General features: G+C 54.6%; 5 protein-coding genes across 5 annotated transcripts; 2 read left to right on the top strand and 3 right to left on the bottom strand.

Annotated features, from left to right (window-relative positions):
- Window positions 1-112: 112 nt before the first annotated feature.
- Window positions 113-1,291, top strand: CH63R_05507 (Mov34/MPN/PAD-1 family protein; the record flags this gene model as incomplete). Its single annotated transcript, XM_018300482.1, has 3 exons — window positions 113-178; window positions 267-520; window positions 598-1,291. 3 exons carry the CDS (start codon window positions 113-115, stop codon window positions 1,289-1,291), a joined length of 1,014 nt encoding a protein of 337 aa, XP_018158332.1.
- Window positions 1,292-2,138: 847 nt separating this feature from the next.
- On the top strand, window positions 2,139-3,284 carry CH63R_05506 (uncharacterized protein; the record flags this gene model as incomplete). The annotated part of the gene is made up of 1 exon (XM_018300481.1): window positions 2,139-3,284. One exon carries the CDS (start codon window positions 2,139-2,141, stop codon window positions 3,282-3,284), a length of 1,146 nt encoding a protein of 381 aa, XP_018158331.1.
- Window positions 3,285-3,728: 444 nt separating this feature from the next.
- Window positions 3,729-4,610, bottom strand: CH63R_05505 (uncharacterized protein; the record flags this gene model as incomplete). The annotated part of the gene is made up of 2 exons (XM_018300480.1): window positions 3,729-4,382; window positions 4,467-4,610. The coding sequence occupies 2 exons, from the start codon at window positions 4,608-4,610 to the stop codon at window positions 3,729-3,731; spliced, it is 798 nt and encodes a 265-aa protein (XP_018158330.1).
- Window positions 4,611-6,295: 1,685 nt separating this feature from the next.
- CH63R_05504 (Integral membrane protein) lies at window positions 6,296-7,979 on the bottom strand (the record flags this gene model as incomplete). The annotated part of the gene is made up of 6 exons (XM_018300479.1): window positions 6,296-6,956; window positions 7,018-7,385; window positions 7,439-7,471; window positions 7,530-7,597; window positions 7,660-7,696; window positions 7,764-7,979. 6 exons carry the CDS (start codon window positions 7,977-7,979, stop codon window positions 6,296-6,298), a joined length of 1,383 nt encoding a protein of 460 aa, XP_018158329.1.
- Window positions 7,980-10,791: 2,812 nt separating this feature from the next.
- On the bottom strand, window positions 10,792-11,206 carry CH63R_05503 (uncharacterized protein; the record flags this gene model as incomplete). The annotated part of the gene is made up of 2 exons (XM_018300478.1): window positions 10,792-11,031; window positions 11,117-11,206. The coding sequence occupies 2 exons, from the start codon at window positions 11,204-11,206 to the stop codon at window positions 10,792-10,794; spliced, it is 330 nt and encodes a 109-aa protein (XP_018158328.1).
- Between the last annotated feature and the right edge of the window lie 1,869 nt (window positions 11,207-13,075).

Below are 13,075 nucleotides of genomic sequence, written 5' to 3'. Positions count from 1 at the left end.
TCGATCCGCCCCCTCCAATTGCTCTCCGAACAACCTCATCGCGCAACACCCACTTCCACCCAGATTTACCGCCGCATATCCCGATTCCCAATAACCACATTATATCCTCACAATGGAGCGTTTCAGGAACATGCTCCAGTCCCAGGGCCTCGGCGGCCTGGGCAGCCAACCCGGAACGGTAAGGGCGTCCATCCCACCTTTGCGAGCTGCCTCGCCAGCTCCGATGCCTGACCGGTTCGCGATCGCACGCTGACATGTAGCACCAGGACAACACACAGCTCATCGACAACTCCGAGACGGTCTACATCTCCTCTCTTGCCCTCCTCAAGATGCTGCGACACGGCCGTGCCGGTGTCCCTATGGAAGTCATGGGTCTGATGCTGGGAGAGTTCGTCGACGACTTTACGGTGCGCGTGACGGATGTCTTTGCTATGCCTCAGAGCGGTACCGGTGTTAGTGTAGAGGCCGTCGACCCTGTATTCCAGATGAAGATGATGGACATGTTGAGACAGACAGGAAGGTGAGTCTTGGAACATCCCTCCCCCCTCCACGCCATCCTCGCGGCGTCGCATACGCTGACAAACACCACTTGAACAGACCCGAAGCCGTCGTTGGCTGGTACCACTCCCATCCTGGTTTCGGCTGCTGGCTGTCCTCCGTCGATATCAACACCCAACAGTCCTTCGAGCAGCTGACCCCTCGCGCCGTTGCTGTCGTCGTCGACCCCATCCAGTCCGTCAAGGGCAAGGTTGTCATTGACGCCTTCCGCCTCATCAACCCTCAGTCGCTTATGCTCGGTCAAGAGCCTAGGCAAAGCACGAGTAACCTGGGTCACCTGAACAAGCCCTCGATCCAGGCCTTGATCCACGGCCTGAACAGACACTACTACTCCATCGGTATCAACTACCGCAAGACGGCGCTCGAGGAGAACATGTTGATGAACCTGCACAAGCACGTCTGGACCGAGGCCCTCGAGATGAACGACTTCCGGCACGAGGCCAACTGCAACAAGGAGCGCCTGGAGAGCCTTGTTAGCCTGGCCGAGGGCTACGAGAAGCGTGTCAAGGAGGAGACGGAATTGACCAAGGACCAGCTTAAGACCCGCTACGTCGGCAAGCTCGACCCCAAGAAGCACTTGGAGGACGTCGGTCAGCAGCTGATTGAGGACAACATCGTCTCCGTCTCGAGACAGATGATCGATAAGGAGGCGACGATGCCCAAGAAGGACGCACCAGCGGGTGCCAAGGACAAGTCAAGCGGCGATGCGATGGAGGTAGAGGAGGAATTGTAACCGGGAAAAGGCCATGATTCAGGGACGGTCTACAGGCGGGATACCGGGACTTTGCCAGCACTGTACGATTAGGCGTTTGGGTGGTTGGGAACGCAACATCTAGAGATTCCCGCCAGGCATAAGACGACTATGAACTCAACACCATGGCATGAACGAGACTGTTCTGGTTCTTTGGCTCTGGCTTGTTTCAACTCCGCGTGCATGTGGAGTGGAACCGCCGTCATTACTGCCATTGAGCCGCAACACAATGCTGCGAGCAGGTATCTTTGTGGCCTTTGGTTGCATCCACCAGGCCAGGTCCCGAGTGTTCAAAGCCAACGTGCACTGTTGTTGATTTGGGCTGTTCCACTGACAAAAACACGAGAACTGGCTAGAAAGACGCGTCCATCTCCGCTGTTCCAGGACATCGACTGTGCTTGTCAAGTTTCGAGAGAGCGAGCCAACCTCGGCTCATCAGCTATTTAACGACCGGCTTCGACGTAATTGAACCAAGACACGATTGACACGATATCAAGGCCGCAACATCCTGAACTATATAGCTCCAGGCTCGCTAAAGAATAACAGTCTTGGTGCTGCCAATCCAGCACCGTTCTTCGGCATGACTTCTACTTCTACAGGTTCTCGTTGGCGTTCTTTCTTTTGCTTTCCGTCCTTCTCAGATCTCAAGTCTCTGAAACCCAATGATCGGCGTTCAACATCAACTGCAGGACTTTACCACTTTCAACTTCACAACACACTCACTCCGCCGCGAGGGTCTATAAACCAAAACTCCAGAAAACCCAAGAGACTTGGATTGTTGGAGGCCTTGAAACAGCCATTCAGACATACTCGCCGCCGTGTCAAGATCATGAGCCCCCTCGCTTCCCCAACATCAGATGGCTGTGATCGACGCCATTTGCTGTCTGATGAACTGGAGAGCCCGGACTTGTGGGCCAGCGACTCTCATTCCAACAACACAGACGATGCGGACGCTCGGCCCCAGCCGCGATCAAGCCAACGGCCAGACCCGGCCGATCGATCCCGGATGACCCCGGCATCAACCTACGAAATCCTTCACCGCATCGGCCAGACCTTCTCCCACGTTCAGTACGCCGTCTATGGCACTGCGGCCATGCTGGCGTACGGCAACACAGCGCACCTTTGCACCCACGTCAGCATCGTGTGCCCGGCTTACGCCCAGGAGGTCATTAAGTCCTGGGCCGCTGCCACTAGTGGTATGCTGACATACCCCGGTATCTCGAACACCATCGGCGTCACCGACATGGATGGAGAGGTCTGGACGGTGGAGATCACGCCGATCACCTGCGATGGCACTTTCGAGACACTATCCGCGGTGAGTTTCTGCTTCGGCCGCGACGGGACGCCGACGAGGGTCTTGACGATGCCGGCACTGGTGAACCAGGTTGCCGTGGCCTATCTGCGCGACGGCTGTGTTTTTGAGGACAGCGACCGTTTAGACGCTTCAGCAGGTGACTTAGTGTGGCTTCTGGAGCAGATTTGCAAAGACGGTCGTCCAGAACAGCGGCTTTCGGCAGAGAGAGTTCCTGCGGTAAGGGAGCCGCTGTTCTGGTTCGACTTCACAGCCGCGCATCCCGGACTCGCGGGGCTGTTTCGCGATGCTGGCCTCCGAGTGGACGATGTCGAGGGAGTCCACCAGACGGAAGCGGCGACGTCGGCTGAGCCGAGTCGCTCCGTGCCTCAGCGAGACAACCCCGGATCACGGGGACACAGTCGGTCCCCTACGGGGTCAGATGCAAGATATCATCAACGCCTGCGAGAGGGGCCCAACCTGACGAGGGCAGAGACCAGGAAGGTAATTGCGAATCGGTATTCTCGGCGCAGGTCGTCGGGCCGCCGGTCCTATTATTCGAGTCGCAAGTCTCCCGGCAGGAGAGATAGCAACGACTCCTGCACCATGTCGTCCGCTTTGCCTCTTGGCAGCAAGAAGATCTCGGACTTTGTGTTCGGGAAGCTCCGCAAGCGGCTGAGGTAGGCTTCAGACGGGCGATGGGCATCCTCGACCTTTCAACTCCCAACTGTCCTTCTTCGCACTGATTTCGTTTTCTCGTCATCTTACGACCTGCCTTTCCTTTTTCATGTTACATCCAACTGTGCAGTTTTCCCCCCAGATCTTTGTGTTCAAAGTGTCATGCTTTCTTTTTGAAGGAACTCCTCAAGTCGGAGTCAGCTCTACTGAGTCTATAATCCCCCCGTCTTTGCAGGGGAGCCACCCAATATACGTAGTCTTTTACAAAAGAGATCCAGGTACTCTGGCTGGTTTCCCTGTGATATTCCGTCTGTATCAAACGCCTTCCCATGTTCGCTGTATGCTGAATCTCCACTGGCTGTTGCGCCGTGCTCGCTTATAAACAAATGAAACCCTTGCTCTTTCCCGTGTCTCCCGTCCCTCCCGCGATGCTGGCTCCTGGCAACCTTTCTATGCCCGTTGTTGGTACGAGTTTTGGTTGTGGTACTGGTTGTGGTATTGATTGTGGTACTGGTTGTTGTACTGGTTGTTGTACTGCTGCTGCTGGTATTGCTGGTTTTGCTGCTGGTACTGCTGGGCGTACTGCTGGGCGTACTGCTGGGCGTACTGCTGGGCGTACTGCTGGGCGTACTGGTTGGTGTAATCCTGCTCGCGCCTTTGGTGGCCGCTGACGCTCAGGTGCACTGGCGCCACTGCGGGCTGTGGGACGAGCTTGTTCTGCTCCTGAACCTCGATGGTCTCGGAGATCTGGCTCTGAGCACTGTTGTTGCGGCTGTGAAGGGGCAATTGCTGTTGGCGGAGGGAGCCGCGGGTGACGCCATTGGCCTTGAAGTAGCGGAAGTCGAGCCAGGAGATGGCGGTGGCCCAGGCGGCGATGATGCTGAGGAGGATGCCGACGACGACGACGACCCAGCCGAGGACGCAGGTCGTGCCGATGCACTGCCCCTGCGTGTTGGACTGGATCGACATGTAGGCGACGGCGGCCCAGAAGACGATCTCGAGGCCGTTGAGAATGAGGTTTGCCTTGAGGCTGGCCCAGCGCTTGAGTGACGAGACGTGTTCGGTGAGGACTTGGTAGAGGATGAAGACGAGTGATTTCGCGCCCTGCGGTTGGAGAGGGGATCCTTGTTAGTCGGTTGCTCCGGCTTTTGAGTTTTGAGGTTGGGAGAGAGTGAGAGAAAGGCTTACCATTCCCAACGCCATGGTTCCGGATCTACCCCTGGGAGCATTGGAGAGGAACATGCGGACTACTGTGACGCCGATGGCTGCCAGTGCCAAGGCGATCTGAACCATGTGGATGGGGAACTTGAGTTTCGTGCTGAAAAGGCCCATTGTGATATTCTGAAGGGGGGGGTTGCTATCGAGGAATTGATTGTGTGTTGAGTGAACGGAGTCTCGGTGATGGACTTTATTCAGCAATGGGAATCTCTGACGACACTCAAGGCCCAAGAGAAGGAGGAGGAGGAGGAGGAGGATGAAGATGGTTGATTCGACTGATCGTGCTTGTTGTATTGAATGTGAGACTGAGAGACGCCAAACAATGACCGGAACCAACCCAATCTATATACCAAGATGCCGCATTGCACCACTGCATGTTTCACAATCCCCGCGTATAGCCCGTATGGTGAAGAAGTTTTCAAGATCTTGATACCCCATAGTGCCGGCCTGGCGCAGGCAGACACAGCCGCAAGTTCGCGGGACCGATGTTGCGAATTGCGATACCTCACCCCTCGGTCTCGGTTCTGGCGGTTTTAGGGGGGAGCGTTATCTGACGTGTGTGTGTGTGTGCCTGTGCAAATTAATCCATAGTCCATAGGCCTAGTTTACTGGGAACACGAGCAGACCGAGCGCACAGCCTCTCTCGGTCTCGGTTTCCCATTGAACCAGCAAGCCAAAGCCACACTCACGCTCTTCCATACAAGGAGAGGGGGCCACTAACAACAACACTAATGCTCTAAGCGTACGCGTATCCACCGTATAGAGTTATCCTTGTCCCCCTTCAACCTCTTGAGTTGACGGTGGTTGTTCTGCCGCAATCTCCCGTCCCTCCCGTCTTGGTGAAGGCGCGGCAGAGCCTGATAGGGCCCCCCGAGTTGATTGGCACTTTGACACACCCGGTGAACAGTGCCCTGGCGGCGGGTTCTCGGGCATTTCCTTTAGCCCATGTTATACGGACCACCCTGACCAAGTCTGCCTCTGGCGCCACTCTGGAATGCGCCTTGCCCGCGAGGTGGAGAGCGCCTGGAACCGAGATGCGAGGTGCAGGACTCCCGTCGCGGCGAGTCATCCATCCACTTGAGACTCGGTTTCTCTTTTCAAACCACGTTGCTTCGGGTTTGAGAAGTTGGTTTGATGGGTTGATGATCAATCCACACTCTCGTCTCTTTCCGGGTTTCTTTCTTCTTCACAACATCAGACACCGGACACTCATGGCTTTTGTCTCCGTTGGCTGGTTGGTGGTTGAACTGTCTCTTTTCATCTGCGACTCTACGCTGGGCCTGCATGACGATGTCTATTTCCTCGTCGTTCTCCAGGTACTGCTTACTGGGTTTGTCTATCTTGTGCGCGCTACTCGAAATCATGTCGGCGGAGGACAGGTTTCCTTCCGGCCTGCCGCTCGGGGTATTCATTCGCCTTCTCCCCCACAGCCCCCCTTCAAACCCCCAAACTGTTGTCTTAGTCTGGTAGGTAACCTTACTACAACCCAAACAAAAGTCTGTGGTTTGTTGATTGCCGGTCCGTTGTTTCTTCTATGTTTCGCCTCCTCCCTTACCAACCTGTTGCCGAGCAAGCTCACAACTGTCATACTTGTTGTAGAGAGACGAGACTTGAAAGGCATTATTTTCGAATGCCTCGTCGTTCATACATTTCCGATGACGAATGCGAAAAGCCCCTTGCGCCGATTTCATCCGCCCATGACCTCCCGTAGGTCCCCCCGCCCCCGTCGCTCGTCCGTATGCCGATTCCGTCAATCCGCCTTCGCTTGCAATTCAAGCCGTCTGTCAGTCGGAACGGGATCAGCCCGCCAGTCTTGGGTGACCCGACGCATCCCAAACGACCGCACTGAAGTATCCGTCGTCGTCCGGGGTGGGTGTCCTGTCGGTGTGCCGCCTAGGTGGAGGCTTGAGCGGCGTCGGCAGCTCCGCCTCCGGCCCGTCGATATTCAAGAACTCGACGCCCTCCTCCGTATCGATCCTTGCCAAGGGCACCATCGTGTCCTTCCCCGGCGAGTCATCAAACGGAGAGCCGTCGTAGTGCGCCACGCTCACCGCGGGGGGAGGTAGCAGACCCGGGACGTCGCTCAGGTCTATCCGAGGTCGGGGCCGAGGTCTAGGGCTAAAGCTTCCCACCGTCTCCGGGCCATCCTGTTCCTCTCTCTTCTGTGGTATCGAAATGACTCGCGGCTGTCTCTTTTGACTTGAGATGCTCCCGCCTGACTGGGTATGGAGCTCCGTGTCGGAGCTCTGGTCGATGTTCGGTCGAAGCCATGTCGGTGGCCTAACCCTCGTCTTCTGTCCGCCGATCAGAGGACGCAGTGTTGGAACACACACACAGATGATTGCACAGCTCAGCTCAGTTATTGACCATATTCCGGCGATAACACTGTCGTACGTTCTGTCGTCCGATGTCGACGCCTGCTTGAGCGTCGTGATGCGCACAACGGATATTGCGCAGGTGCTGTGGCTCAGGGTCAGCAAATAGATGTCAAGATCAAGCTGTTGAGGAGGGGGGATCTGACAAGAACCCGAGGCCAAACGTGGCCATCAACACGATCTTCTGTTTCAACGGCAGCGGCACGGTCCGTAACAACGGTATGGGCATCACGAAGATGGCCACATCGGTCACCAGGCTGATAGAGGACCCGATGAGCCACCAGTCCAGGAGGGTGATGCATCGTCCGGGAACGGTGAGGTCCCAGAGGCTCCGCAGGGGTATACAGGCGAGACATATCGACACCACCTGCGAGATCCCGAAGGCGATGATGAAGAGAAGGAAGACGTCGCAAAGTTTCTGGAAGGCAGGTAACGGGAACACTCGTCGGTACTGTAGCAGGAACGCGGCCTTGATCAAAGGGAAAGCCTTTTTGGGGATGTCAGCGCCCGTTGTCTAAAGAAAAAAGAAAAAAGAAAAGCACGAGAGTGAGGCCATGGGCTGCTTACGGCCTGGTAAACCGCGACAGCTGCGATGGAGATCTGCACTTCGGGTCAGTACACATTCGTCTTGCGGCAGAACAACGATGGGGTAACTCACCTCTTGAGACCTGAAGAACTTTTCTCGCGGGAGCGTTGCTTGGTGCAGCCCGTCACCGAATTCGGTATCTGCAGCGTCCGACGCGTAAGTCCAAGCCCAACCGGCAGTGAGAGAACTGCCTGCTACTTACTGACGAGCATCAGTATGCCCACTGTAAGGACAAGGGTCTGAATCGAAGCCCGTTGTTAGCGACAGGATAGATCAGTTCATCTCCCCTGGCAGGAAGGGCCGTACATATGATGCCAACAACGCCGAATCATCCCAGCCCCAGCTCCTCAACCGCAAGGCGCGGACATAGACTCTCAGCAATGTCGCGATGGTCGACAGAAGCAGCGCCGTCAGCGTCACGCCAATAATGAGAGGCTGCCGCGTCTCGTTCGGGTCCACGGACAAGGCCTCCGAGGTCGACATGGGCGCGTCATCTTCCGCTGGTGATATTTCTGGCTCCATCGCCGCCGGGCGCCTCCCCTCCCCTCGCCCTTGGGGACCGCGACAGGGGATCGGTGTCGTCCAAACGGCCGGTAAGCTGGCTACCGTGAGATCGCGCCGTTGAAGATTTGCTTTCACTCGTTTGACGGGAAGTCGTATTGCCAGATGGTGGAATTCGAGACAAAGAACCAGTTCATGATGTCTTTCTTGGAAGCGCACGAGAACAAGCTCGAGGCCATTGACAGAACACAACGAAAACAGAGGGGGGTTTTCGCACGAGCCCAGATCTTGGATGAAACAAACAGCCACCAATCTATTCTACGCCCTCCCCTCCCCCCGGATCCCCGGATTCAGTTACTCAGGTATCGTCGACCGGACGTGCGGACGCACCGGCGACTAGCTATTCAGAGTTGGCGCTAACAACAGAGTTGTCGCGCCTTGCAAGGGGGCTGGAATGAAGGGGCATGGATTCCCCTGAGACTCCGAGTCTGTGCACAAGTGAGGTGGTTTATTTGTACTGAGCTAATTGATGTTTGGATTCCCGAATGCAAGTCGCCTACATGCGACTGGATCGTATTTGCGACTGCATCCCGCCCCGTTTTGTGTCTCGAGTAACATGGTCATCCCGTGGGTTCAAAGATCTGATGGTTGACAAGTGCAGCGCACATACGTATTGTTCCGAGTCTCCTCCTCATCTAGTAGCTTGTGAAAACGGACGCTCTGGAGGGTGGCCACAGACGCAGGCCCGCAGGCCGCTTCCCTGGTCCTACTGAGGGAGCTTATTTGGCGCCATGACGGCGGTGAGGGGTATTTGTTCTTATTCTAGTATGGTTATCTTGGGACTGTTCGCCCCTTTAAAAAACGGACCCGCCCCCCGAATAAAGGCGTGTTAGCCGTGGAGATGACAGTCATAAAGCATCGGGGGGGGGGGGGACAGTTTTTGCAAATAGCAGCGGAACGCTATCCTGAGAACGCGAGAAGAAGTCGAGACACGTCACTCCGGGCTTTTTGTTCATTCATCTACAGGTAAAACCCGACTGGATTTACCTTAGCCGTCATGTGTGAAGGATCGTCGCCCACTGCCTTTCTTGGTACGCACAGTTTGTCTCGGCGTTTCGTTTTTTGTTTTTCCTCTCCAGAATCGAAACTTAATATTCGCAAAGACGTCAGACAAAATCCTCGGCTGAGTCCGTTGTCGTCGGCCCTGGTTCAGACGAATGAATCCAAGGTCTTGGCCCCCGCGGAGTTTCACGACAACTACTAGAGTAGGATGACTCGGCCAGTATTCCATTGGCCCTGGATCCCTTACTGGAATCGTTTGGGCATCCGGTCGAGGACGTCCCAAACGCGCAAACCTTCCGCAAAGTCTGTATTGAACACGACGTCATCAGAAGATCTGACTTTGATCGCCTTGCTATACATGTATAACTTAACCATGACTGAAATTTTGACGTGGTTCGTCCTCAAACCAAGGAGAAGGCTACTCAGTATGCGGCAGCACATACCATGAAAGAAAGAGCCTTCGAAGACCGTGACTCGCCGAGGCTCCAATGGGAACTACCTGTAGTCTCTTCGCCTGCTCGCAGCAGACCAAGAATGCAAGACGGAGTTTATTTGCTACCTTTCCCAGTTATGCTACACGTGTGAAGTAAGATCGGAGGATATTCAAATCACGTGTTCGTACTTTCTCTAAGGGAACGATCAACGAGAAAATCTTTACCGGTGGTTGGCTTTGGCGTATCCATTGATGAACTCTCGAGTTGTTGAAGAATTCTCGGATTACTGATACTATCAATGTCGGTGGCACTTTCATGCATCCTCGAGTCGTGTCTAGGCGAGCGACTGACGAAGTTGGCTGTTACACCATCAACCTCGCAAGGGGGCGCGCTCGCGCTCTGAGTACCAGTCCCTGTCTTGGAACTGAGAAACCAAACAACACTCACTTTTCCTGGGTTGGCCTTATGAGAGAGAGAGTCATTGTAAATTTCTTGCTAAATAATGCTCCTAGGTGGCTTGACTAGAAAACTTACTTGCAACAACTTGAGGTGGATAAGACGGGCTGAAAAGTTAGGATTCCCTCGTCAACTGTTCCATTCTTTCTTTGTTCTTTCTCTTTTGTTCTTCTAGTTTCGTCCATATGGCATTAAAACTGAGAAATCTAAAACAACCTTAGATGTTGGGGTGCAAATTTCATGGGGCTGCATGGGACTGTCGTTCCCTTGGTATTTCCCGTAATCTAATGGCATTTTATACCAGATTAGAAGGTAGTCATCACCCAGAGAAGAGAAGCGTGGCATGAAATACTGAGCAATGGCTACGTGGAGGAAAACATAGGAAGACGCCGTAAAGCAGACTCGTGATTCATGCGGGGCTCGGATATAATGGAGGACATCGGGGTTAAGGTCGGGCGCCGGCCACTGCAAGGGCCATCGACGTTTCCCCATTCCCTTCTTCACAGCAAGCACAACACCCAGAAAGTGAGGTTATCACCACATTGATCGAGCACCCAACCTGTGCTTTCTGCCAAATCCAACCGTAGAGCAGAGCCAGAGGGAGCCGGTCTTGGAGGCAACACGGGTATGCTGCAGCGGCATGTTGCTAGAGACAAAACTCTCATTTCTTTTAAGACTTATGTATCCGGTATTGCAAAAGTTTGTGCTGGAGTGGTGTTGAGCGGTCGGTACCTGTTGGCGGGTTGGGAGCGTTCGTTCAAGCCGCCCAGATACCAAAAAGGCAGCCGCCTAGCGAGCCAAGATTGATAAGTTCATGTAATAAGCAAGTTCTCGAATGAGTCGCTTGCTTGATATCAGGTTCCAGCCCCACTGATCACGGTTCATATCGATTCGATAATAACGACAGCATCGAGTATCCAGCGAGGCGGCAGAGACGAGAAGAAACGCAGCACTGACGGAAAAATCAGGTTGACTGACACCTGTTCCCCTGCGTCAAGGTCGCCCATGACGCGCAAGATACGGGCATTTGCGAATCTACACTCGCCGATATCGCATTGTCCGATCCGAAGACAATCTTCAGTGGGTGGTTCGAAGGATTTGGGGATATGATAGTCGAAAATCTGGACAGATAACAACACAAGGTCAGCTGGGGGCTACCAAAATGTGGTTTGATGGGCAAGGAAGTGTTGCTTTGAACCAGAGCACCGCCATGAAGGTTCCTCCGCAGAGGCAGCCGTGATGAAATATCAGGAGGGAAATCTGAGAAAATAGTTCAGGTTGCAAGCGCCCCATCATCGTCAAAGGTTCTGTTTCGTTGGAAGAACTGTCTCAGTCCACAAAGCTGTTCGCGTTGAAGACAAGGATTTGGTTGGGCAGACATCGTCTTTGAGTAAGTGGATCTGTTTAGAACTGACATGAGGTCTGACAAGACTGGGTGTGGGACGATGCGATAGCTTGGAAGGTTTCGATTGAAGCAGCCAGGGAGGGATCACGACAAGCTGTTGGGTGTTAGGAAGACAATGGTAGGAATAGGACTCGGGAGACATTTCCAGAAATAAACATCTCTACCCGCAAAAAGAATACGACCCTAACGGAAGACACGCGACGCCACCCCGAGAGAGCCAAGAGACCCAGACTCCCGAATGCTCGGCGACCTCGAAGAACCCGACCCCCCCCCCCCCCCCCCCCAGACACCATTAAGAATCACCACGGCATACGGCAACGCTAGTATAGTCAGCATATGGCAGCATATTCCTCGTTTCGTCTTTGACGCGAGACAAGGCACCCAATTTCGCGGGCACGTGATGGGGTATAAGATCACGCCGGGAGGGGAGGAGACAACGGCAGGAAGAGGAGGTTGAAGGAATCTGGAGTGAGGATTGCTGAGAGAAAGCATTGCCTGAGAAGATAAACCCGCCCAAACGGTAAACCTGTAAGTCTCGTCTCGTCGTAGACGCACACGTGATGAGCATACACCCCAGCCGCCACCAACATGGCCCGGCATCCGTGCACATCAATGAGACGTAGACAAGCCAGTCAATCAGCGTTAAATCTCTCCAGGAGGGTAGGATGCTCGGAATTCCTGGGGCACAGGAACTCGCATGATGCTGCAGCTACAAGGCCTCGGTTCCAGAGCCGCGGATCGTTCCACTCTGTCATGTTGGGAGGGCTGGAAGGTGGCACCCCGGTCTCCGTTCAGGAAAGATGATCCGTTAGCTCCGCCTGGTGCGAGCTCGAGTCGCAGGATTCGGGGTCCAAACGAGGCCCAGGTCGTACCCCAACAACCTGTTTGGACTGATGGCTGGCGGAACGCTGTGCCGCGAGTGGCCTTTGAATCCGCTTTGGGGTCTGGGTGTGTCGGAACGCTGGCCGAAAGGAGACCTGTTCAATCTGGGAGGAGTGGTTAGTTGACACCTTCTCCAATGCTCCGCTCGTCTGTGTTGGGCGTTTACCTCGTTGGCGGTAGTCATGCATGCGATATAGGCAGGCCTGGATGCAGACCCGAAAGTCTAGTCGCCTGCTTGCCGGCCGGTTGGTGTGCCCCTTTCCCAGGCCCCTCGGTTGTCAAGAGTAAACGCTGAGCCATGATATCCTGATGGTATATTGTCATCTTTGGAAAGGCTCAAGCTGGCAAGTGGCGTGTGTTCTGAACGAGCCAGACAGCGGCAGGCCTTTTGTCCCACATGCTCAACTTTTTGGTATTGGTGTGCGTGTGGGACGGGAGTGCCCATGGTATATTACGGCACCACACAGCTCATGGGCCGCATCGGGGACTTTGAAGCCATCGATCGACTTCCGCGTAAGCTGCAAGGCGCTTCTGTACTCTATAGCTGTCCACCAAGGTATCAACGAACGCGGGGAGGTGACAACAGCTGCCAATGGGGGTCCACGAAGCGAGATCTGGCCGTGAGACGGTCCTCCATCGAAGATCAGTCATTATGGGTTGTCTTGGCGGCCCGAAGCGCTCCATCGTGATCTGCCAAGAGGGTGTGGTTTGTCACACTCTGGTAGGTTCGGTATTCCTTGCTGACGAGAACTTGAGAAGTGCAGTGGCTCGGCCACGTTGGAACCATGAGCCTTTCTGCGAGAAACGAGTTTTCGTTGGTGAAATGGAAACCCAAAAACACTTCGGCTTCCTCAAGTGAAAGCAGAGTACCCGATTAT

This window comes from Colletotrichum higginsianum, chromosome 4 (genome assembly GCF_001672515.1).
Source record: "Colletotrichum higginsianum IMI 349063 chromosome 4, whole genome shotgun sequence".
Classification (NCBI taxonomy): domain Eukaryota; kingdom Fungi; phylum Ascomycota; class Sordariomycetes; order Glomerellales; family Glomerellaceae; genus Colletotrichum; species Colletotrichum higginsianum.
Note: the sequence above shows the minus strand (reverse complement) of the source record. Positions and strands in the feature narration are given on the sequence as shown.